Source organism: Canis lupus, chromosome 1, assembly GCF_048164855.1.
Source record: "Canis lupus baileyi chromosome 1, mCanLup2.hap1, whole genome shotgun sequence".
In the NCBI taxonomy this organism is placed as follows: domain Eukaryota; kingdom Metazoa; phylum Chordata; class Mammalia; order Carnivora; family Canidae; genus Canis; species Canis lupus.
Window position 1 is genome coordinate 57,575,067 of NC_132838.1, and position 26,435 is coordinate 57,601,501.

General features: G+C 48.6%; 1 protein-coding gene across 31 annotated transcripts in view; it reads right to left on the reverse strand.

The window, feature by feature from the left end:
- The window catches only part of WDR27 (WD repeat domain 27), a 216,087-nt gene that overhangs the window by 112,361 nt on the left and 77,291 nt on the right, over positions 1-26,435 (reverse strand). For 24 of the 31 annotated variants that reach the window (XR_012033290.1, XR_012033376.1, XR_012033377.1 and 21 more), the window contains 15 exons: positions 24,338-24,479; positions 20,938-21,062; positions 18,572-18,685; positions 17,490-17,541; positions 15,966-16,036; positions 14,207-14,324; positions 12,818-12,941; positions 11,598-11,701; positions 10,512-10,579; positions 10,139-10,260; positions 9,664-9,746; positions 6,368-6,446; positions 3,993-4,070; positions 2,025-2,122; positions 710-802 (listed from right to left, as the gene is read on the reverse strand). Coding sequence is in view for 23 of the 31 variants with exons in the window: in XM_072831310.1 (XP_072687411.1) it covers positions 710-802; positions 2,025-2,122; positions 3,993-4,070; positions 6,368-6,446; positions 9,664-9,746; positions 10,139-10,260; positions 10,512-10,579; positions 11,598-11,701; positions 12,818-12,941; positions 14,207-14,324; positions 15,966-16,036; positions 17,490-17,541; positions 18,572-18,685; positions 20,938-21,062; positions 24,338-24,479 (1,471 nt within the window). In the remaining 8 variants the exon portion in view is untranslated. Of the gene's footprint in view, positions 1-709; positions 803-2,024; positions 2,123-3,992; positions 4,071-6,367; positions 6,447-9,663; positions 9,747-10,138; positions 10,261-10,511; positions 10,580-11,597; positions 11,702-12,817; positions 12,942-14,206; positions 14,325-15,965; positions 16,037-17,489; positions 17,649-18,571; positions 18,686-20,937; positions 21,063-24,337; positions 24,480-26,435 lie in introns of those variants that run through there. The other 7 variants (XM_072831368.1, XM_072831361.1, XM_072831351.1 and 4 more) reach the window with 5 other exon arrangements.

Sequence of the window (26,435 nt, forward strand, 5' to 3'; positions counted from 1 at the left end):
AGGACTCTGGGGGGCCCGAGTCTGGGAGAGCCCTGGGGGGCATGCTCCTGCCCCCCCAACCACCACACCTGCACCCCACTCCCTCCACCAGGCACCTCACTCCTCTACTTCACAGAAACACTTTCACTGGCAGCATTTCTGGGGTTTTTTTGTTTTTGGTTTTGGTTTTTTTGTATTTTTATTGTTACTAAAATATCCACTGGGTGTGAGTCTGCAGAAAGCAGTTCCAGGACCCTGAACAAGAGTGGGAGAAGCTCAGGGCTCAGGACTAGTGATCTGTCAGGAAGCTAAAATAGCGAGACTTCCAATACCACTGCCCTCATCTCAGATCTACTCACCCCCCCAAAAAAAAAATTTACCTTGTTAGGTTTATGAAAATGTCTGTGAACAAACCCCCCCTAATTTTCCAAGCATGTTTTCGTCATGTCTGTAAGATCTGACTTTACTCCTCCCCTGGAACTCTGCAAAAGCTTTCTTCCCTGACCTTGGGGCACCTGTGGCAGACGTGCCTGCAGCCCTAGCCTCCCAGGTTATACCCCCTCCGCCCGGTTTAGCAGGGCCAATCTAGTTCACTAATTTACCTCCATACAAGCCTTACTTACTCTCATTCTGAACTTGAAGGGCATAGAAGGGCACAAAGCAACTGATACCCAGGACCAAAAGGAGAGCCCTCCATGAATACATATTAACTCAAACTAACACATCATACCTGAAAAGACAGTAGGTGTCCCACTAAGGTCAGCACGGAAGACCAGCAACAAGTGGTTGGCTAAACCGCAGGCGAGCCACTGTCCATCTCCTGCTTCAAAACAGCAAGGGACATCCTTTAAAAATCACAGCTCACAGGAGTCACACTTGCAACAGGTAAATACAGAATTTGTAGTTAACTTAACGTTCGTTTTGTCAGTTAGCGAGGGAATCCAAACAGCACTTGCTCGAGGGCTAGCCACCACACGTTGAGAGTCCACCAGGTGGCAGGCCCTGTGTCACCCTCACGTGACATCCCCCAGGATGTGCTTTAGAGAGGACCCGGGAGTGCGGAGTAGGGGCACCCACTCTGCACCCTGTGGCACCCCGCCTTCCATCAACAGAATTTAAGACACATATTATTCAGCTAGGCAGTTCTATTTAAACATACCCCTAAAACAGGGCAGAACTAAGTTAGAGACCTCCCACAATTTTTCAAATCGAGACTCCTACTTTATTTCTAATCACATCATACAATCACACGATCATAAATAAGCAAGCCTCTCTCACACCACAAAGGTACTTTACTGATGATGGTATGAATCTAATTTCCCAAAATCACTCAGACATGCTTTGACTAAACTTACATGAAAAATGAAGAGAACCTAGAACAGTTGTAAACAGTGAAAACTGCAGGAATGCGCTCAAGATGCTGAGGGGTGGCCTTCTAGCCCGGACTGAGGGCAAGCACAGCTTCTCACTCCAAGTCACTCGAGAACCCAGAAACAACGTGTGCTTCTGAAGAAAGAGCTCAAATCACAGAGCCACCTGCATGGGAGCTGCTCCCAGCTTCCTCCAAACTCTCCTGGGAAAAATGCTGAAGACCCAGAAGAGAGTCTGGTAGAGGCATTTCCACACACTTGAGAGTGAAATGGCCGCTACAAGCCCAAGACCCACTGGGCCTGCAGGAAAGGTTCCACCCAAGGAGGGATGGTCATCTGCCCCGGGCGGCCTCCTCCACACTCCTCGAAGCAGCCGCCCCCACCCCAACACCCTCCAATGCTACGGAGGAGATGGTCACATATGCAGAGCGCAGACCTGGGTGAGCCTCTAAGTCCAAGTCAAGGAGCTCCCCAAGCTGCAGCAGCGGCCGACGCAAGCACAAATGCCCTGATGCCGGGTATGCTCAGGGGCAATGTGAGCTTTGACTTTAAACCAGACTCAAACAATGCCAGATAACTTCAAGCAAGCAAGTTTAAAGCTCTGTTTATGATGGAACAGTGGGAGGTAAGGGATGCTTGGCAATGCAGCGATGCGCGGCCCCAGACATAGCCTACCTGAGTACTGGACGCAGTGTGCGGCAGCAGGCCCGTAGGCGAGGACACGCTGCTTGTAGAGTTTGGTTGGTGGAGAATTCTCCAAAGGGTATTCCTTACTTGAAGGGACATCAGGAAAATGAACATCAAGAGAGTTCAAAGTGAGATTAGAAACAAGATAACAGACTAGAATAGTAGGTTGTCCCCTATTTACATGTGCAATTTCATTCTACCCAACCTGAATATATATAAACATATTCAAAGCCATGAAATAACTCTAAAATGCACTTGCATTCCATGGGGCCAAAATGCATGCATTTTAAGTACAAGATGTCAAGGATTTCTCATGTTTAACATAAACTCAAGTGAATCTGTGACGACTTGGGGAGAGCCTCTTGCTGCACTTTGCAGTTTCACACTCTTTGTTGGTGACCATCCTACCAATCACTCAAATAAACTACAAATGGCTGATATCTGCCATGAGAATAACCACATTCCCAGGCTGTGAAAGAGCCCAGGGAGGCTTAGGGGAAAGGATCGGTGGCCGGGACCCCTCGCAGGGGCAGGCTGGGTGGAGTGGGTCCCACAGGCCCTGGGGGCAGGCAGCATGGTCCACTGAAGGCATCCAGATCTTGAGGCAAAATCTCCCCAGTGTTCATTTTCAGCAACTAAAGGTTTGGCAGCCTCTGCACAGCAGCAAGGCCATGGGCATGGGGGCCAGCCAGGGCACGGGCGGCAAGGCTCCTCACTGGCATGCATGTGGCCCCCCAATCTTCCCACCTCGGCCGCAGAATGCAGAGTAAACTGAACACAAACCACCTGACACACAGTGTTGCTACACACTTAGGGGAATGTGGAAAGGCACCAGGCACACAGCAGAGGGCAGAAAAAGAAAGTAGCTGTGAAGACGGGTTGTTGTAAAGGCTGGAAGTTATTGGCGACAAGTTAGATACATTTATTCACAGCTTTATAGGCCATACAAGCTGGAAAGACTGGCCTTGCAAGGCCTCAGCCCACAGTCCCATCCCTTCTAAGTGAAATCTGGTCGGTGTTCGGAGGAGCCTTTTGCTCAGGAAGGGCATTGTTTGGGGTCCTCCCATCAGTCCTACCCTCAACAGAATGCCTCCTGGGCCAGAAATGCATCAAAGACCACTGGCTGGGTCTGGAGAACTGAGCTTTTGTGGGAAAAGTCACCCAGAAGATCAGAGTTGAGCAGAACTCTCTGGTGCTGCATTCTATCTCCAACCACTGGTCTGAGTGTCACAGGGTCTGAGGGCACCTGCTGGGGTCACATCCTTGCCATCAATGACCCGCTGATACAGGAGCAGCAGTGGAGGGCAGGAAGAGCATCGGGGCTTAAGAGAAACATCACAAAACTGGGAAAAACTGCTCACGCAGACGTCTTGTGGACGAGAGCTAGGGACACTTCAACAGCACAGCCTGGAATCTCTGTCCAGATGAGGTTACCTCCACGTGTGGGACTGGGAGGGTCTTGGAGGTCCCCCCAATCACCTTCTCATCCAGGTACATGGGCCCCGGGGGTTGGCAGGACTGGCTATGGCCCCACATGTGCTGTACAGCACGGCCACTGCCCAAGATGCGCCTCCAAGTCCACGAGCTCATCTCCAGCCATTCAAAGTCACCTGGAGCCCTGTAACTGCTCAGATTTTTCTGTCCAATTATTACCTAAGAAACTTATCAAGAATGATCCGTCACAGCTATAACACTTTCTAAACAAGAATTTTAACAAAAATTAATATCCCTAAGTTGTGAAGGTGGTAAATCTAGCAGCCCATCTGAAAAGAGGATTAACAAGAACTGAGTTTGACCAAAAGGAACATACATATACACGCTGTGTATATACGTGCCCATGTGTACACACATACTCACTAGGTTGTACACCTGTTTGAAACAAAATCATTTAAAGTATTTAAAGGCTCTCTCCAAATTATGCTACATCTACTTTGAACCGACAAGCTAGTTACGTACCACCTGGGACCATCCCTACGTCGTGAAGAGTGGTCACCACACTTCCTGGTGTTGGCCTTTGGTGAAAACATAGTTATGCTGTGGAAAGAAAATTCATGTCACTCTCGAAGATTACAGTTCCAAGCTTCTTAAGAGACTTGTATTTTGCAGCAAAATATACACACATATAAACATTCATGAGCACTTTCAGTGGCCCACAATAGTAATACATCAAACATTCGGTTACTTCAATTGTAATAGCTGTTCATCCACTTATGTATCTGCAGTGGCATTCTTGTGACATTGTCCCTTTTTGGAGAATGGATGTATAGAATCATAACAGAAACTGAACCACCCTTATGGGTGTTATTTTTGGACCTACTCAGAACAGAAGTGAACTCTCCGGGAAACCATGCTGGATTCTCCCTTAAATAAAATGAAATTATCAAATACAGGTAGTGGCTGAACAGTTGCCTGGTACCAGCCTGTCTTTCAGATGGAGAAAGTACAAGATGCCAGAGATGCTGGGACAGGGTGCTAAGCCCCGGGGCTGCACAGGGGACAGCCAAACCCCCACCTGCACCTGCATCCAGCCTCACAGAGCAAGCAGCACATTCTGCATCAGGCCATGCCCAGAGCCATCAAGACATGGGGCAAGAGAGGGTGGCCTGGCCCTAGGCCACTGCTGGGACTCTGCATTTGCCACAATATCTGCAAGTCCCCTGGATGCCTAGGAGGGGCTGGGGCCCAGATGAGGGAGGACACTAGTCCCATGAGGATAGAAGAAGAGAACTCCACAGAGGGAACAAAAGGTAGAGGGCCACTGAGCAGAGACTGGCGGGAAGCATCCAAGAAGGAGCAAGAATGCTGCTGGAGTGCATGAAGCATGTCAGGAGCGGGGGGGCAGGCATGATCAGGGCAGGTCCTTGAGGGTCCATACAGAACACAGGGCACCCTGGGGGCCCACATGGAACACAGGGGACCCCGGGGGTCTACACGGAACACAGGGCACTCTGGGGGTCCACTCTGAACACAGGGGACCCTGGAGGCTCACACAGAACACAGCACATCACACTACAGCTGGTGCTCACAGGCATGATGCACGAAGTAGCATGCAATTTTGCTGAGCATGAATCCAGAATCCACCCATCTATCCCTGCTTCCATTCACCCACTGATCGATCCATCTATCCATCCATGCATCCACCCATCCATTGATCTTTCCTTCCATCCATTCATCTACTCATCCATCCATCCACCTATCCATCCAGCTACCCACCCACCCACTGACCCATCCATTCATGCATGCGTGCATCCATCTACCTACTGATCTATCCATCCATCCATCTATGCATCCATGCACCCACTGACCCATCCAACCATCCATTCATCCATTCAACCACCCATCCCACCCACCCACTGATCCATCCATCCAAACATCCATCCATATTTGTGAGAGGGTCTGAGGTATCAGGTATTGTCTCAGGCCCAGGGGTTTATAGAGTAAATAAATAAAACATAGTCATGCTAGCCAGTCGGGCCAGGGAGAGTAAAGCGAGCAAGGGCTGAGAGGGAATCATGGTAGGGGCTGCCATTTTATACAGAGCAACCAGGGATGGCAGCCCAGATACTAGGTCACCCTGTCAGCCCCACCTGCATGAGCCTCAGGGAGGCACCTGGGGAAGAAAGGGCCAGTGCAGAGCCCTGAGGCAGGAGGAATGCACAGGGGAGGCCAGGTGTGGCTACAGGAGACCCATGAAAGGGAACAAGGTGAAGGGGAGGTCTACGGGATGGGTGACCCCAGAGAACCTACCAAAGCCCTGACTTGTGTTCTGACTGGGGGCCCCACAGGCTGCCAGTAGCACAGCTGTTTTGCTCAATGTGTTAAGAACACATAATAGGTCAAGACTGGGGGTGATAGGATTTTACACAGAAAAGTGAAGTCTACTTCCCAGAAATGTGGTGTTCCTGAAGGATGAGGGGTTTCAAGGCTCTGCTGTACTGGAAACTTCTCATATTTGAGAATTTACTATTTCCTCATCTTTCACCCCATCCCCAACCAACCTCCCCCATTCCGAATGTACTGAACTTCATGCTCCGCTATTGTAGCCACGCTGAGTTGTGAGGGGGACAGTCCCTCTCTCCTGGGTGGGTCCACCCCTGTCCTGGCACCGTCCAGACTAGCCGGCATCACGGCAGTTATGAGGTCAGGACCAAAGGGCTCCTAGGAGGCCAGTACTCAGCAAGCACTGAGGAAATGCTGCTGTGGCCACTCCTGTAGCCAACGTGCCTGTCCCCTGCTCCAGGGGGTGGCCCTCCCAGACACATTTTCATGTGTATGTACTGAACCCTGCCTCTCCGCCCCGACATGAGCAGCCTAGGAGTCCGTTTACTCACTGCGGTGCAGATGCGTACCCAGATGACCTCACTTTGGTGTGGAAAACCAGGGGCTGGTCCTTCACGGTGCTCCTCCCGGCTGCGTAAAAGGAGTATAGGAAGTAGCAAACATTTAACATGACAAGAACAAAGTCCCTTAAAAACAGAAAAGTTGGGCAGCCCAGGTGGCTCAGAGGTTTAGTGCCTGCCTTCATCCCAGGGCATGATCCTGGAGACCCAGGATCGAGTCTCACATCGGGCTCCCTGCATGGAGCCTGCTTCTCCCTCTGCCTGTGTCTCTGCCTCTCTCTCTCTCTCTCTCTCTCCCCCCCCACCCTGTGTCTCTCATGAATAAATAAAATCTTAAAAAAAAAAAAAAGAAAGAAAAGTTCATGCAAATGGAATGAAGTTAGTCCCCATAAACTTAGGTTTCAAACCTGAAGCCAAACCAACCACCATCAGCAAAGAAGGTTATATCAATGGCATCAAAAGCAGAAGAAAACAGAAAAATAATGTTTTTCTCATTCCTCAAATGATACTGAATCACAGTATGTTCAAGACCTCATATTTCAATAATACTATGGACTCTAGCATGTCAGCTCCTGTTGTCATAAAACAGGCCACACACAAAACCTGGTCTATGGGAAATTGTGTCCATCAGATGCTAAAAATCAGCCATCCAGGAGGAATTCACTCTACAAACCTGTGACAAATACATCTTTTCTACAAATAAGAATAGCCATTATCTTAAATCACTCAAATTTCTCTTTTATAGATATAGATAGAGTAACAAGAAAGATAAGCCACTAAAACATAATTACGTCAGGGTCTTTTAATGGCAATGAAACTTACCCTATTTTTAACCAGTCTTCCACAACACTGCCAATTGGTAAAAACTCTCACATTGGGTGAACACCACAAATACTTATAAATCTCAAAAATTCTTTCAAACTAAATAAAATTCTGCCAGAATTATTTATTTTTATATATGTTTAATACTTGGTATCCAGTGTGAATATTCTATACCAAGGTATAAAATAACCTCATAAAAATGGGTAATTGCACAATATTCAATTATTTTAAAAACTGCTCTCCCTTTTTTCTTTTAAACAAAGAAATTCAGTTCTGTTTCTGGCACTATTTCATACCTGATAACCGGGACCATATTCCCTCCAAAAACCAAGTGAAGCTAATGAGCAAATCATTAAAATGGCATCTATGTGACCCAGGAACAGGGGGGAGGTTTCCCTTCCGGGCTTACAAAGCAAGAGTCCCACCCAGGGGATGGCAAGCACCTCAGGGAAGACCTGGAAATAAAACTGTACCCAGAGGGGACCCAGAAAACCTCTCTCCACCTAAGTGTCAAGCGAAGGAGAAAAAAAAAATCTCCTCCAAGAAAAATAAAACCAATGGGAAAATACTTTCAGGATCACATAAAATTATTTTTGGTATTAAGAGAATTATTAAGTTACAGATCCATTAGTATACTTCATTATAAGAGAGTCTTGGATTACTAGAATAAAGTTCATAAATATGTAAATGAATATTATCTTAATAAATGCCCTAAGCATTAAAATAAAAGTTCTTTATCACAAGTATTTCTTATTTCTATTACAGTGAGATGTAATTTTTTAGATTATAGGATAGCTATAAATCAGTCATTTTCATTAATTTTCCATACGAATATTTTTTAAACAAGATATAAAAACTGGCATAAAGATCAACACTTTGAGGTTTTACCTCTCTCTCGATACAGAGAAATTATAATCTCCATAATAAACCTTATTATCTATACAACTGTTCTTATCAAAAGTTTTGCTCTACGCAACATTTAGCCATGAAGTGTGGTGTATCATATACCCCCATCTAAGTAAGATGACCCATACTAGCAAAAAATGGAAATAAAATCCATTTTTAAGGATAAATCTAAATAAAACATACGCAAGAACAAAAGCTAAAGAAATAAATGAGTAAAGTAAAAAAGAAAAGCAGGAGAGAGAATCATGTGTCTCATTTCACAACGGATTTCCACATGGAGGTGCGCCGTAAGATTATATTCCTGAAATGTAAGGTCGCCAACATGTGGCTGATGAAAACAGCTGCCACGCTTACAGGGAAAAAACCTAATGCATCATTAGTCACATAGCAGAGATTTCATCCCATAAGAAATTTTAAGTTAAAAATTATATTTAGAATTTCAGAATATTATCTAAACAACCTAGTTTTTTATTCCAACTGTTAGCCATTTAATATTTATTACTCACAAGTTTTCCAAATAATTTTAATAGAAACATATACATAACATAAAATTATTTTTGGTATTAAGAGAATTATTAAAAAGTCAGCCAGTGGGGGGCTCTACACTATCTTTTCCTGAAGGGCTCAGCGGCATGAGGAGAGAAGAGTCATGAATTTCAGAAGGTCTCACAGAGAAAGGAGGGGACGGATGGACACAGATACCCACCTGGGCAGGGGAGGAGAGGTCCTCGCAGGGGGCACCCCATCCCACCCTGTCCTGCCTCCTGCAGGAGCTGGGTCCCTCACCAAAGATGGAGAGAAAAGCAGACTGACGAGCATCTCTATTGTTTTTTTAATTAGGTCACTAAGGGGCTTAACAAGACTGGACTCTGGGTTGGTCACTGAAGGGAAAAAAAAAAACCTCATTATCAATTATTCTTACAATGGAAATAAATGGAATGTGATAAAGCCTATCATCTTAAAACAAGTTACGTTTAAAATCATTTCTTTGTAAAAGGCAACATGTGGATTTATTTTCTGCTTATAATAAAACAATGACAAAATTTTTTGAGACAACCGAGAATAGCTTAGATGGGCTGGCTAATGTAAAACACCAAAGAAATGCTGTTGGATTTGATATAAAGGCATCATGGCTGGGTAAGCCAATGTCCACATGTTTTAGAAATGCATACTGAGGTATGCAGGGGTAAACTAATGGGATGTTTGGGATTTGCTTTAAAATTCGTCAGCAAAGAGAGGCAAGAAGAGATTGTTCCCTTCGTAGATAACTGAGTATCCCTAAGTAAGCTGCTCTTCTGGCCACTAGAGCCATCAGCAATTTTTAAATGTTTTTGAATTCTTGTGAATGATACCCAATCCAGGAAAAGACACATCTAGCATATTCCCTACCAACAACCTCACAGAAAAATATACACGAGAGGCAGAGAAATGAAGAATGAACACCGGAGTGGGGAGGACACGTGAGAATTCACAAAGTAAGTGAATGGTGCCAACTAGTACGGGGTCACGGAGCAGAACAGGGCTTCATGTTCTGACACTGCAGGCCACGGGACACTAACCAGACTGTCTCTGAGGTGCCGGCGGGGTCTTGCTTTCCTTCGCAGTTGTGAAGCACAGTGGAGAGGTGGGCCCAACACAGGTGCTAGGGTAGGAACAGAAGCACACAGGACAGCAAAGTCACGTACTGGCCTTGTACCACGGAAATGCACAGTATAAGGACAGTCACCAGCGATGATTCCTGTAGATGCGGGCATGCAGTGCTTGCACACATGCTTATTCTTAATCTAAAAAAAAATTTTTAATATTTTTCATAAAAGTGCTATTTCATAAAATAAATAGTTTTGCATTAACATAAACTATCAATCGTTTAGCGTTAAACAAGGTAGAAGCAATGCCACGAGCAATAACTTCTTTCAAACAGTACAGTTCGGGGAGTTTACTGAATTTTATTTTTCTTTCTCAAGATTAGAAAGGAATCAAAATTCTCCCAGCTGGTCAAGCTGCCCATGTATATCCTACTCAGGAAGGCCGTACCGGGGCAGCACCGATAGATGCCTTCCTGCGTCGTGACCCTGCTGAGACCTCACCAGAGCAGCAACACGGATCTCCAACATGACGATCTTCCGGCCAAACAAGGATGTGAGTAAGCAGATGGCCTGCAGGGGACAGTCAGCAACGATCACACACTCACAACTCCAGTCAAAGCCCAGCTCTGTACAAATTAATCTGCTCCAATGACCCCGGGAGTTACAGTGTAGCCCCATGGCCACCATGTGCTTCATAAAATGCCACCCATGAGACCCCACTAAGCCAACCATGCCATCCTATGTGGCACAACGTGAGTACAAAGCACAAGTACGGGCAGTGTGTTCTGCAGGCTGAGGGCAGTAAACACTTTAGGACTGACCTTATCATCATTGGCTTTGCTCATCACTGCACATGATCCCGCCACGTGAATGCTGAGGCTCCTGAAATCTTAATTTTCAGCAAAGAGAAACAAGCAAGCAATGCTGACAGGGTAAGGAGAGGGAACTAGCCACTCACTGACACATTCATTCACCATGTGCCCGCATGCCCACTGCCCATGGTCCTGTGCTAGGGGCTGGAGTGTCTCAAGGAGCAAGGCCTTCACGGGAGCCCTAACCCCGGGGCAAGAGCTGCTGGAGTCACTGAGGAGCAGGGGCCTACAGAGACCACAGACCCAGTGTGCAGCGTAGCCACAGAGAAAAACACCATCCCCAGGAGCACACACACCAACCAGATCGGGGGACAAGCTCAGGTGAAGCTACAAGCATGAGCGGGAGGAGGAGGAACAGGAACTCAGGCCAGCAGAGGTCTGGAGGGTTCAGGCCAAGTCCTGTAAGTGATGCAAAGGTGCAGTGACTTCCCGTGAGGACCAAGGCCCTGGCGGGCCCAGGCTAAGGACCCAGACTCTGTCCCTAAAGCTCAGGGGCCTTAAGAGAGAAAGAAGGGAGCTTGCACCTATGGGTGACCTTGGCTACCGTGCGGCCTTCATCATGCCTACATCTCCAGCAGGGGCAGCTCAGTGCATGGTGGTCTTGAGAACTGGAACCAGAGCTGGGCAGGAGGGCACCCCAGCTCAGTTCAGACAATTGGGAGTCCGACCAGTCCCCAGTCACAGGTATTAAGACTCTAGCAGGAAATACTGATGGGGTGAACTTAGAGCCCCTGGTATGAGCCTGGGACAGATGCAGCAGTGCTAAGAGAACAAGTGTCCCTCAGAGCCCTGTATATGGAAGATGGGAGGACCAAGGACAAAGAGAAGGGAGACCTGCCAGGAGGTCAGAGTGGACTCAGAGCTTGTCCTTGGGATCCCGTGGGGAGGCTGCCTGTGGCCTGACCACTCTGCACACCCAGCACACCCAATGACTAAGCCTTCTACGCTGAAGTGTCACCCCCCAGATGTCAGAGAAAAAGACTAATTGACATTACGTGAAATTTGTATCAAAGATGATCTGAACTGTGATCTTACCCCTATAATGTAAAACCGCTTCCAATTCAAAGTTTGCCAAGTTAAATATGAATAAGCCAGCTGAGCTTCCAATCCACAAGCATGAGGTAGTCTCAGAAGAAAGCCTAATTGTAAAGGGAAAAGGAAAAACAAAGAGCTGGTCTCACTCCTCAGGCTCCCATCCCACGGCATGCCACTGAGTGGCCCTCCATGTGCTCTTGCAGGTGGCCGGCTCTTGGCATTGATGATCTAGAACTGTCCTTGACTAGGCTGGAATTCCGGGTCTCCTGGACACCCGCTGTCTGGTAAAGACAAGTACTAACCAGCCACAACCTGATTCCAGCTTGACTACAATCTGCAAGGTTTCCCTTTCTCTGAGGTTACGGGCCTCTCTGAGGTGGGCGTCCCTGAGAGAGGGGCAGTGCTGCACCTGCTGGTCCTGCCAGGTGGTGTTGTAAAGGAGGTAACCAGCTCAACAGGAAATGGAAAGAAGTAGCAGAGAGCCAAAGGCAAACCCAACTCTGCTTTTTCTTCTATGTTTTATCATACAAACTAGATAAATATTAATAAAGGGACCAATAGGCCTCCTCAGGCTGTGCCAGACTTGGGACTCTGAAGACTCTTGGTGCCCTCCCTCCCTCCTGCCTCTCGGTCCCCTGGAGCCTCTGACCACCCTGACTTCCTGGGCTCATTCTCGGCCCTCATGCTCTCACAGCCATCCCCAAGTCGGCTGAACAACTCCGTGTACACCCCAGGGGAGAAGCCCTGGCCCTGACCCTCAAGGAGCTCCAGCACAGGAGACCCAGCACTGCTGGCTCCCCATGCCAATAATCCCCACTCTGTCCAAGGAGACCAGAGGCTTGTGCCTCGTTGTCCCTGGAGCTTTCTGTGCTCAGTGGTGAAAGCCAGCGTAATACATTCTTTAGAGTCTGATAGGCAGTGCAGCTGGGGGAGGTATAGAATGAGTTTGATTATATCTCCCTTTACTTGTGCAGAATCAGGATCTGCCTAGGTTTTGGTGAGCAAAATTAAAAACAATTTCATCTCTTTTACTAAACATACTTAAAAATAATTGACCAAGTTTACCAACTTTAAGACTTAGAATATGCAATCTGAACAACACTTACCAGCTATTACTTCTCAAACAAAAATACTTGGCTTTATTTTAATCATTCTTAAAAAAATGAACCTAACTTAGGAGGCCTTCCTCACAGGGCACCGGCCAAGGTCATCACACTCACCCCCACACACACGGGGCACTGACGATGGCTGACAGGTCACAGGGCGCCAGCCCCAGGACGGGGAGGCTTGCTTCGACCTCCTCTCCCTTCTCCAGGCCATGTGTGCAGGGACGCTGACTCTCCTCTAGGAACAGAATTATTGATCATCTCAGCGATGACACAGACAAAGGCAAATAGCTGGTAGCATGGGATGTCGCAGGGAATAACACATAGGCTGAGTAACTCGGATCACGGGTCAAAGAACAAGATTATAAATCCACAGCAGACCCCATTCGTGCGGTGTGTGAGGAAGACAGGTGGGGTTCCAGGCACTTCTCTTTGCCTCTGTTCCTAAAGCAGGGTCAGGTTCACCTTCTGATAAATGGCACTTACTCAAGAAATAATGAAAGCCAAGATTTAAAGCATTAGGAAGAAAACAGATAACTTGGATAAGGTCCTTTCTGACCTTCTCCACAAAGAACTAGCTGAAAGCCATCCACAAAAAAAAAAAAAAAAAAGATACAAACTAAAGCAAAGGGAGGAATAGTGATGAGGAACTTGAGGGCAGAAAGACACATTTGCTGTACCACTAAACTGAATGGACAGCACATGTCCACTAGAGGGCAAGAAGTAAAATCCCCAGCGTTTCCAGCAGTGTCCGCTCCTTTAGAGACGTTCTGGGAGATATTAGAGTGACCCGTGAGGAGGAAGTGAGGCGTGGCCAAGTGGACACACGGTGGGCTGAGGGAGAGGCCTCAGCACAGAGATGGGGCTGGTTCAGGCAGGATGGGGGCCCGGGCTCCGTGACAACCCACAGAAGCTGGGAAGCTGCTGCCCTGGGCTGGGGGGCAGGTGCTCTCCTGATCACCAGACCGCAGCATCCCCCCCCCCCAATGCTATGCACACAAGTATGAGCTTCCGCTGCCCCCCATACCCCCGTCCCCTCACAAGACCAGCCTGGTGCTGCTGGATATCTGAGGTCAGACGCCAGACTTGTCCCAATAACAACTGTCCCTGCCCTGCTCTCCCTTCGGTTCACCTGACGTGGGACCCTGGCAGGCTGAGAGGAAGCCCTGGATGGGGGGGTGGGGGGGGGTGGGGGTGGGCAGTAGCAGGATCCCCAGGGGCAGGAGCCTTGAGGGCAGGAGCTCCGAAGGCAGAGGAGGAGCCCCGAGGGCAGGAGTCCCTAGGGCAAGAGCCTCGAAGGCAGGAGCCTTGAGGGCAGGAGCCCCAGGGGCAAGAACCTTGAGGGCAGGGACCTTGAGGGCAGGAGCCCCAAGGGCAGCAGCCTTGAGAGCAGGGGAGGAGCCTTGAGAGCAGGAGCCCCAGGGACAGGGCCTTGAGGGCAGGAGCCTTGGGGGCAGGAGCCCCAGGGACAGGAGACCCAAGGGGGACTCTGAGTGACATTACCCGGCAGGCTGCACAGCCTGGACTCAACCCTCCTAGAGAAACTCTCACTTTTCTTCTTTAGGCTCACGCGGGTCACACAACGATAATGATGTCCCTCAACCAAACTGAAGATCCAAAGCTGGAAAAGCAAAACAGACATAACAGGTCAGCGTCATCAGAGGGCACCAGTGAGCAGCCCAGTGAGAAAGGTGTGGAGCAGGAGACCAGCCCTCCCCACCTGAAGCCTGTCTGGGTGACCCCACCTTTCCCTGCACACCCAGAGCCTCCAAGCTTCAGACCGCAGCCTGCAGATGCAGACACAACCCTGCTTCCCACTGGTCCACACCAGCCTCTCTGAACCCAGCACCACCAACACACAGCTGTGAATATATCCAGCACGTCGCTGGGCAAAACCTTTGTCAAAAACAAAAATAACATTTCTTAGTTTCCAGAAATACATCTGTGATGTTGTGATTTATAACAGGAAATACATATTTTTGGCCGCCCCCCTCCCTCTCTGTTTCCAGCACAAAGCTCCTCAAACCTTAGGAACTTCTTATGTGATGAGAGTGACAAAGGCATCTTCGGTGGTGATGACGAGGTGACCTTGGGAAAGCCGTGAAGGTGGGGGCCGGTTCCCAGGGGAACCAATCCCCTGATGAGAGGGTTGGACTTTCCATCCCACCTTTGACCTCAGGGGAGGGTTCAGTGACCAGTGGCTGATGGCTTCATCAGTCCGGCCTGTATAATGAAGCCTCCATGAAAACCCAGCTTCCAGGTTGGTGAACACACCTGCAGCCCCCACCACAAAGGTGACCCTTCAGACCTCGCCATACGTGCCCCTCCAACTGGCTGCTGTCTGTCCTTTATCACACCCTTTATTAGGCAGGTAAACTGGGGGCACCTGGCGGCTCAGTCAGTTAAACATCTGACTCTTGGTTTCCGCTCAGGTGATCTCAGGGTCATGGGATCAAACTCTGTGTCGGGCTCAGTGCTCAGTGGAGAGTCTGCTTGAGATGCTCTTTCCCTCTGCCCCTCCCGCTCATGTTCTCTCTCTCATTCTCAAATAAATCAATCTTTAAAGAAAATTGGCAAACGGGCCAAATAAGCATTTCCCTGAGGTCTGCAAGTCGCTCTAGCAAATCAATGGAACCCAAAGTGGGGGGTGTGAGCACGTCTAGTCTATAGCCAGGTTGCCCAGGCCCTACTACATGTGATCAGCGTGTGAAGGGGGTGTCGTCACATGGGACCCGGCCCCTCACCTGCGGGTCTCCAGCAGACAGTGTCAGAACTGAGTAAGATCGTAGGACACCCTGTGGGCATGCTGGAGAACCACCTGGTGTGCAGGGACCCCCACACCCGTGGTGACCAGGGTGTCGGAAGCAAGGCGTTCGTTCGTGTGAAGGTAAAGGACTCTTGCAAGAGCGAGAACTGAGTTATTTCCTAATATGGTATCTTGCCCAGATTATCACAACAGCAACTTTTTAAAAAGAAAACAGTATCCACGCTTTGTGAAGTCCACCTGAATTGCACCCCTAAAAAACTAAGTTTTAAAGAAATCAAGTATCTTCAAATTTTTCAAATTATGTAAAGCTGGCTCTTCTGCCGGCAGTGGGCGGGTGCGTGCGAGCCCGACGCCCAGGCCCCAAAAGGAAGGGCCCAAGCTCTGGGGCCGACGGTTTCTTCAAATCATAAAGAATGCAAGCAGAGACCTTTCCGCGGACGCTCGCGTGGTCATGATCATGTCTGGACCTGGAATTACAGTTGGTGCTTCCCTCACCTGGCCGTTTGCACATCCCGTCACTAGCTGTCTGCTCTTGGCATCAATGAGGAGGCTCAGGAGAGGGAAGGCTGTAGAGAGAATACATGAATATTTACCTGTAGTATGTAAACTGAAAACCATCTGAGTTTTATGTATAATGCTTTTTTTTAGTCAAGTCTGAACTATTCCGAAATAATTTCTTCACGGGGAAATAGAAACTGTGAGTGCATAACCATTTTGAGACCTGTGAGCAGGGGAAGGTAGCGAAGCTGTCCCACATCATCAGCCTGGGGGCAGCTCACAGTCCATGCAAACCACTTCAGGGCCACTGAGGCCCAGCGGCTCCATTACCCACACTACAAAAAGCACTAGCACCCAATAACCATTAGACTTGTAACAAAGAAAACAAATTTATGGGATTAGTCAGGAAAATAGCAATTAAATGATGCCCACTGTTTAAATTGTTGCCTAGTATGTCATTTCACCTAAAAGCTATTTTGGGGGTGCCTGGGTGGCTCAGTGGATTAGATGTCTACCTTCAGCTCAGGTCATGATCTCAGAGTCCTGGGATCAGCCCCCCATCAGACTCCCTGCTGAGTGAGGAAGTCTGTTTCTCCCTTTCCCCCGCCCCTCCCTTCACCCATGTTCTTTCTGTCTCTCTCTCTTTCTCCAGTAAAGAAAGAAAATCTTTTCAAATAAATGAATAAAAGTTATTCTGAATCTAAACTGTCAGGAATTCAGAAGGAAAATTAAGATAAATGGACATTTAAAAACACTACGCATCCTAAATAAACTACAAATGACATCAAAATCAAATTAGTAATTGTTTTCTGGACCGTCAAATAGTAAGTCCACAAATTAATTTCAGGAAGATAATTCCAACGTAATTCCAAGAAATGCACTTGTCCCCGAGATTGCATTTAAGTTCCTAGAATATCCCACTCAGCACAGGGTCACTGACGTCAGGGGGAACGCCAAATCTCTTGGGAAGGGCCGCAGGAACTCCACTGGGTCACAATGCACCTGCACGATCGTTAAGCTGTATTTTCCTGTGATTCATCACAAGAAAGAAGCCACATGTACAGTAGGATGTGAGCTAGGAACCCTGGAACACCGGCCCAGGAGGTGTCTGGAGGGGGTTTAGAGGGGGCAGCAGGCTCTTCGGGGACCTACATGACCGTGCTGTAAGGACTCACCACCAAACAGACAGTTGGAGAAGAGCGCACAGTGGCCAAGGGCTCAGGGCCTACAGAGCTTCCCAGGTAAGTGCATCCTCTGGCGCTGCACCTGCCTCTGTGGACAGCAGAGGTGGACAGCACGTTTCCTCCAGCCCACCTGGAAGCTTTTCAGACTGTGAGCTTACACTTAAAATAATTTTAAGTTTAAAGCTTCAGGAAATGTACCTGGTAAGTGAATCCTTACAACGTGTGGCTGGGAGGGACACAGCTACTTTTGAAGGACCCTCAGACCCCCTTCAACGGGACAACCCCAGCATATAAACACACTGAGAGAACTGGACTCCACGGGCGAGTTTTAAGTTACCTGTTAACACTGGTGAGTTGTAGATCAATGATCCCACATGATGATCCCAAACCTTGGGAAAGACACATGTTTCTTTACAAGATACAAATTTTGCCATTACTGATGTAGTTTGAACTAATATTTCTACTCAGTTACAAATTAATTTGTGTGAGCAGTTTCCTAAAGGAGAAAATAATAAAATAGCCATATAAATAACAAAAGTGTAGGAACACAATAAAAGATGTCAGAAGCATGTGAAAAAGAAAAGGCTAACATTTCCAGAAGTAATGGAGTTGGAAGATCCGAGACAGGGCTGCAGACATCTCCAGCACCCGATTGACGCTGCCTAGAAGAGGTGTGCCAGCCACAGTCACTGCCATCCGGGCTGCAGGGCCTGAGTTTCCAGGCACACTCTAGTGCCTTCCCAACATCAGCTCCCCTTCTCAAAAACCCCATGAGACAACGGGCACCCTCATCTCTATCCAAGTGAGCAGAGGTGCGGCACAGCAGCTGGGTGGGCTGGGGCTGGGCTGGACCCCAGGAGTCCCACTCCGAGCAAGGCAAGCAGCCCCTGTGAGGCCGGGTCTGCGGGGCAGACACTTCCAGGTGACCGAGGAAGTGTTCTGGCCTCTCTCCTCTCCCACTCCGCAGGTGGACGGGAACTACCCTCAACTCCTCTTCCAACCATGCTCTACACGTCCTCCCTGGGTCAATAGGACGATAATCCTAACACTAGCTGACTTGGAGCTGGATGGGAAGGTGCTGGCATCTTAAATTATGGTCTTTGTAAGCTCAGTTTGGTTCTGACTGAATCCTCTGATTGGAAAATGCTCTTCCGCTCTGACCCCAGGAAACACCAGGGGTACGTTAGTGTTCTAGCTCCCCAAGGCCCTGGATTTGGGGAGGAGGGTCCCGCAGCTGACCCAGGCCTGCCGGCGAATGTTGAAACATGCCCAGACGACACCTCAGGCCAAGTTCAGGACAGAAGTGTGGTTGAAACAAGAATCACATGTGCACGGTGACCTCAGACCAGACGGGCCTGAGCGGGTGTGTCCACGGTCCCCTGGACAGCACCTCGAGTACTCCCGTGCCCACGCCCCTACCTTGAAGCTTCTGTCTTCAGACACAGAGATGATGATATGTGTTTGCCAGGGACAGAACTCAGCTGCAGTCACGTGGCCCTGGTGACCCTCCAGCTCAGCGAGTATAGACCGGCTCTGGGAGAGTTTGTGAAGAAGGTCAGGAACTGAATGTTCTGGTAATTATTGTTCTTAAGAAATGACATATATCTCACAGAAAACAGTTTCTGTTCAAATAAACTCTAGAAACTCCCTCTTCCCAATGCGAGACTACCTGTTAAAATTCAGAAGGCTGAGCTGCAGGAGCATAAGCTGCTCAAGGACACGTGCATGGCAATTTTAGAAACGAAGCAACCTGAGGTCAATCCTGAGCAGAGCCACGCAGCAGACACGGCTCAGGGGCCCTCCCACCTTCCCATCCACACCCCGTGGGCAGCTGCCAGGGCATCCTAAGATCAAACAGGACACAGGACGGGGTGCTCTCACTGCTGATGAGCTTTCCTTCCTCTGAAGTCCCTGAAACCCGCTCTCACCAGGCAGCCCCAGAAGATGCTGTCATGAGCCAGAATCACACAGCACAGTGGAGGGATGGTGACAAGTCACCCCTGCAAGTGACATCCCTGTGGGACTCCAGGTGCCTGGCATCAGGACTGCTCTTCAACACTACGGCATCCAGCAGACAAGATAAATACCCCCTCAGACACACACGGGAATTACAGACATATCTGCATCCACACAGGGACCCAACTGATGAGGAAGTGCTTCACCCTCAAAGACTTCCAATACCGCAACCTGAAACCCTTGACAAACACAACTGAAACACTGCTGTCTTAGGCTTCTTTGCCAGCAGGCAGTTAGAGACGGAAAGGGAGGTCCCACTGTGCCAAGGACAAGGAAACTTTCCAGCCTGGATGCTAGGAAATATGCATTTCTGCCTGTTAATAATGCCATATCCTGGAACACACCTTGCTTCCCTTTGTTATTTGTGATCATGTCTGACATCAGTGTCAGTGTTCTCTACTCATGTAAGTCTCTCAAAGCAAAGGCCACAAAGCAGCCACTATGACATGTACTGTTAAAAGAACTACGACACTTCGTGTGCTGGTTGGCAGCCCGTGCACGTCCGGTGAGCTAGTACCTTGGTAAGTCTCGTGCTTCACAGGCCCACCGAGGACTTAGGTGCACACAGCCTGGAACAGACCCCTGCCACCTCGCTTTTCTGTCTGCGTGCTGGAGGCCAGACTCAGGTTCATCATCCTTGCCTTCCCGCCAACATCGACAGGGCTTGGTGTCCTCCTGGCTCCTCTGTGCTCCTTCTCCCAACACGAGGCTGCTGAGCTTTGCTACGTGTGGTAGGTGTTGTAACAGAACCCCTGAATCCTAGGAACTTTCCCATCACCTGAGACTCCGCTTACAACGTTAGCATCTTGTTATGCATGAGCCTCAGTTGCACAACTTGGCCAAAATCTGCATGAACACAGAAATGTACATTCTATGTCCCACGTGCCTAGCACACAGCAAGCCCACCGTCAATTAATCCTCAACTAAGATTTTATGCTTAATATCCTCCCTAACCCAGATTTTTTTTAAGTGGACATAGCAGAAAATTCCTCATAGGCAAACAGTTGTGAGCTTCATTCATTTGGCAAACAGAAGCCAAAGGAAGCCTTAGCAGCACATGAATTCTGAGGGAACAGGAGGCCTCCCTCATACCCCCGGCCCCGCTCCTGCGCTCTCATGCCTGGTGAGCCTAATGCACTCCCTTGCCCTAATCAGACGTCGCAGAGCCTGGAAGAGGAGACACGTTTACTTAAACCAACCTCAGTTAAGAAACAAGTGAAAAAAGTCCAGTTGCTGACAGAAAGCAAGTTTGATAAAAAAAGATACACGAAAGCACTGCCCTGGGAGGGCTTATCTCTGGTCACCAACGGAAGAGAAAATCAGAGAAATAAGTGACCGATCATGCTCGTTTAGCCTCCGGATAGCCTGATGTCATGGACTGGTCTCATAATTGACGTAAAACAGCAGTCTCTGATTCCTGCAGCTTTCCAAGTGCAAGACAAAGATATGTTTCCTTCATTGCCCAGTTAAGAATCCTGTTGATGAGGGACGCCTGGGTGGCTCAGAAATTGAGCATCTGCCTTCAGCTCAGGGCGTGATCCCGGGGTCCTGGGATCAAGTCCTGCATCAGGCTCCCTGCAAGGAGTCCACTTCTCCCTCGGCCTGTGTTTCTGCCTCTCTCTCTGTGTCTCTCATGAATAAATAAATAAAATCTTTAAAAAGAAAAAAAAAAGAATCCTATTGATGAGAGGCAGATGGGGGCCCCGTGGTAAGCCTGGCAGCGCTGGGCCCTGCTAAACTGCATGCAGGCAGGCGTCGAACCTTCTTACCTCAATATCCAGCATCAATATTTTATTTCCAGCACATACAGCAACTGTACGGTCATCCGGGCTCAACCTCAAACACAGCACCTGTCCCAGAAGGGTGCCCATGATGACCCCTCGAGGACTCAGCCCTAGAGGGGGGTTCAGCGTTAGTGTCAGGTTATCAAAGGGTGTCAACAACCTTAGTATCACTGCATCAAGCCACAGGGAGACCCTGACCCCGCAGCCCTCTCCTCTAAAATAACATGCAGAATAACAATGTGCTTTGGTGTCACTCTGGCTCCCTGAGAGGATTAAAAACATTGAGTGGAAACAGTTCTTCCAGTATATGTGGAACACAGGAATCATCCATCAGAAAATGACCCCATGTCATCACACCTGCATGTGCTTACACATGAAGGTTCTCACAGAACAGCCCGCGGTCCCCATTCTTCCTCCTCCCTGTGACTTCACCACCACTGGGGCATGGCCATGTGAGCTGCTCGGGGCCATGAGAGACAGGCAGAAGGCACAGAAGGCACATCTGAGCCTTCAGGACCTCTCTACCCCCATGAGGATTTGTCCAGGCAGGCCTGTGGGACCAAGATGACAACACAAGCCAAACCACAGGCTCAAGTAGGGCCTCCCAACCAACACCCCACCACCACCACCACACAGCAAGGACTCAGTGCCACTGTGGTTGGGCCCTGAGACTGGGGCTGTTTGCTGTCCAACAAGGTCATGTCAACATGAGACCACGAACCTACAGAAAGGGAAATGTGCACATATCACACGGAGTTCTATTTGGGCCAAGCCCACAGTCTCATTTCTTGAGTATTCAACACGCACCTGTGCTGCCCCAGGCATCTCCCGAGGTACCTGGGATAAGTCAGTGAGCCAAGAGACAAAGCCTTGCCTTCATGGAAAGCTTACCCTGAGGTAGGCAGTGGGGCACTTAGACACCAATAAGCAAAATAAGTAAACAGATTATGTATGATGCCAGAAGGTAGTGAACACTGTAAGAAAAAGCAAAGCATGCAAAGGGGCTGGGACCCGGGGTAGTGGTCAGAAGGCCCCACAGCAAGGGTGCAGCTGAATCCACAGTGATCCTGAGACAGAGCAGCAGATGCAAAGGCCCGGGGGCAGACCATGCCTGGGCTGTTCCTGGAGACGAGATTCAGCTGAGGGTCCCACACCTGTGTCAGATACTAGTCTGCATGGGATGGGAAGGCACTGGAGGGCTTTCGGCAGAAGTGTGGCACACTCACTCCAATTTTACAGGGATCCCCAGCTATGGAGTTGAGAAGAAAGCACCGGGGCAGGTGAAGGAGGAGGAGCCAGCGTCATAACCCTGGTGAGTGATCTCAGGGCCCTGGACTGCAGGGCAGCAGTGAAGGCAGGTGTGTGCGGGGCCCAGACTTCGGATAGGTTTTGAAGGTAAAGCAGATGGAAGGTGGGGTCGGTTGGTGTGGAGGTGTGGGGTGCAGGGACGCAGAGGGAGGAGGAAGCATGACACCGTCATTTCTGACCTGAGCTGCTGCAGGGAAGGCTGTGGGAGGCAGGTGGGGGGAGAGGTGATCAGGGCAGGGAAGCCTGCAATGCTGTCCGACATCCACGTGGAGATGTCCAGGAGCAATTCACACGTGAGATCACAGTCAGGAATGAGGACTGGGCGAGAGGATAGGCGGCAGCCATCAATGCCTGCTGTCATCATCAAAGGAGGGATTTTTGATGGGAAAGAGGAAAATCCCATATTCCCAAGTGAAGAGGTGAGAGAGAGACAAGGAGCCCGCACAGGAGACTGGGGACAAGGGATAACCACTGATACAGTCACATACCACCCCCTAAGTCCAAGTGCAAACACAAGCCACATTGGGCAGGAAGGTGCTGGAATGTAGCACCCCCTCCCACTGCAGGCACAGAGACCACATGTGGATGAGCTGCGTCGTGTCCCTGCTACAGGGGCACAGCCGCTGGCCTGAGCGTCCCTGAACTGAGGGTGGGGCAGCTTATTCTTGTCCCATGGCTGGAGCTTCAGGACACAGGAGCAGCTCCAAACACCGTGCTGGGCTCCATGTGAGCACCAGGCCTGTGACCCAGCCCGGCTTGACGCACTGGCCACAGAGCACACACCACGGATCAAAATCCACACAGGTTCTGAAGAGCAACCTAAAAATAAACTGGGGGAGTGCAGCCCCTTCCAACGTTAACAAAGACCTCTGCAGGGAGCGGGTAATGACCATGTGGTTTGCTGTACAGACGTACATGTGTGTACATACATGGACGTGTGCTGTAGTGTGTATATATGTGTACATGTGTACACTAGATACACATGTGTGTGCACTACACACATACGCTGTGTGCATATACATGTGTGTATGCTGTATACATGCTTACTATATTTCTGTGTGTTCTATCCACATGTGTGTGCATGCTACGGTAATGCACTGACACTGGAGGCTCAACAACAAATGACATGAGGTGCGGTATAAACTATTGCACATGCTGCTACTTGAGATCCCATCACGTGTTTTCTGGAGCAGTCCTACAAATTCTCAGTGTGATTAATTAGCGCTCAAACACCTTCATCTGATAAAACTGTACCGTCACCATGCTCCCAACCCACGGGCACCTTCTCAGCTGTGCCGACAGGATGAGTTCTTGATTCACAAGCCCCAAGCATGCATGAATGCCTCTGCCACCCAGCATGGTGCCACTGGCAGGCACCTGCCCTTCCATCACACTCCTCCTCAACCTTCAACTCAAAAGTCACCTCCCCAGAAATGACACCATGTGAGTACATCCTGCCCACATCCTCTATCTACACTTCACCTGCCTTCTCTACTGTGCTCTCCACAACTGATAACCACTTGCTTGCTTGCTTGTTTGATACATGTTTGCCTCTCCTCACTGTTTGTAGGGAAAGAATATTTCTACTTGCCTTCATGTTTTCAGAGTTCCATAAAAATCACAGGTTTCAAACTAAGAAAATATGTAAGATTAAAATTAATGAGCCAGGGTGTCTGGGGGGGATCAGTCATTTAAGCATCTGCTTTTGGTTCAGGTCAAAATCTCAGAGTCCTGGGATTGGGTCCCACATCAGGCCCCCTGCTCAGTGGGGAGTCTGTTTCTCCCTCTGCCCCTCCCCCACTTGTGATATCTCTCTCGCTCTCTCTTAAATAAAATCTTTATAAAATAAAAATAAAACTAATGAGCCTATTTCATGTCAGCTTCACCCACAGCAAAGGTCAGTACATCTGAATGCCTCGTATGCTTCCAACAGGGAATGTCCAGCTTGGACATGTATATGGTTTCAGGGTTAAAGGCCTGAAATATTCTCCCAAACCCCTATATGTTACCAAGTCTATTTAAGGATGAGTTCTTCCCTTTCTGCATTTTTAAAAATATCCTTTAACTGTTTATTTACCTTGAAGCACTTTCTGTCTGCATTCATCCAGACTCCACATTATAACATAATCTTGAGACGCAGAACAGATGAGAAGTGGACTCACTGTATTTCCAAATGCCACAGCAGTAATTGGCTCATGGTGTCCTTGTAGAGTCAGAGGCTGAAAGAGTTGTTTGTTTTTTTTTTAAGATTTTATTTATTTATTTATTCATGAGAGACACACAGAGAGAGAGAGACAGAGACACAGCAGAGGGAGAAGCAGGCTCCATGGAGGGAGCCCGATGTGGTACTCGATCCCAGGTCTCCAGGATCAGGCCCTGGGCTGAAGGCGGCGCTAAACCGCTGAGCCACCTGGGCTGCCCCGAGGCTGAAAGAGTTAACAGAAAACTACCAAGAGCCATATAGATAACATTTAAAGAATAAAAAGCATAACAGCATAATTGCAAACCAAAGAAGTCAAATGTATTGAATTTTTCAAATGTATTTATTTCTTATATTCATTTATAACTCATTTATTAAAATTCCTGTTAATGTACTACTCAGTTATTGTCTCGTGAACCCTCTCACTGTTACTCCACATCACGGATCACACACACTAGGACAATGATGCCGGTCACCTCGCTCTTCCACTTCCTCATTAGCTATTAATTAAGCAAATGTGTCTCACATCCCTGCTACTTGCCAGAAGAAGTCATGGCTGTGATGGACATTGAGGGATAAGGCAATGACAAGGAACCCTCAAGAGGAGGCGTGCGCTCGGGTTGCTAGGAGATAAGGCACACTGACCAGGGCTGGGTGCTGTGCAAGGAGTCCTGTTAGAGCACCAGGAAACTGGTGAGCCAGCAGAGAATATATAACCAGAAGAATCCATGGCCAGACTCATTTTCAGGCTTGTAACACTGCTGCAAGTGCAGAAGAGGGACCACAGGGAGGACACAGTGGGACCAAACATTCCAAACCAAGTACAGTAAAGACCTGAACAAGGGTGGCAGGGATGGAGATGGGAGGGGAGCAAACCGAAGACCCTGTGATTGATGGACATTGAGAGATGAGGGAAGGGACAAAAGCAAAGATTACCAGTGTTCCAGGCTGAAATCCTAGGTGAACAGTGGTGTAAGGAAAATGGGATGGAATCAGGAAAGAACACAGGTCGTCTGGGCTGCAGTGAGTAAGGTACTTTTGAGCTGACGGTCAGCAGACAGTAGGCTCTTTGACACGAAAGCCATCACTCAAACACTAGAACAAGGAGAGCTCTATCTCTGGTCACGGCAGGCCAGTTCATCTGTACCAACCTCCCAATGAAAGTGACATGGGGCAAAATTTGCCAAAATTTGCCAAAACACAGAGATACACTTTAAAGACATCAAAGAACAATAAAAACAACAAAGAATTAAGAACAGATTAAAGGAGACAGAGCAGGGACCTAAAATGCCAGGCCATTCACCCATGAAGACTGCTGTCAAAAGCAGCTCTCTGACAATTCCAGTAAAGGCAGCTAAAAGCTGAGAGACGAGGAGCACAAAAATGATGCAAGTAAATGCATCATTTTCAGGCACAAATAGAACTATTTCATTGGGGAAAGGGCAAAGAACCCTATGGCCTGACAAAGTACTTCTGAGAATAGAGTTGGCAGCCTTAAGGTGGAGGACTCCATGCAATTTTTTTCCCTTTAAAACACAATGAGGGATCCCTGGGTGGCGCAGCAGTTTGGCGCCTGCCTTTGGCCCGGGGCGTGATCCTGGAGACCCAGGATCGAATCCCACATCGGGCTCCCAGCATGGAGCCTGCTTCTCCCTCTGCCTGTGTCTCTGCCTCTCTGTCTCTCTCTGTGTGACTATCATGAATAAATAAATGAAATCTTTAAAAAAAAAAAAAAAAAACACAATGAATGGGCAGCCAGGTGGCTCAGTGGTTTAGCGCTGCCTTCAGCCCAGGGCCTGATTCTGGAGTCCCAGGATCAAGTCCCACATCAGGCTCCCTGCAAGAAGCCTGTTTCTCCCTCTGCCTGTGTCTCTGCCTCTCTCTTCCTCTCTTTATCTCTCTCTCTCTCTGTGTGTGTGTGTGTGTATCTCATGAAATAAAATCTTTAAAATAAAAAAATTAAATTAAAAAAAAC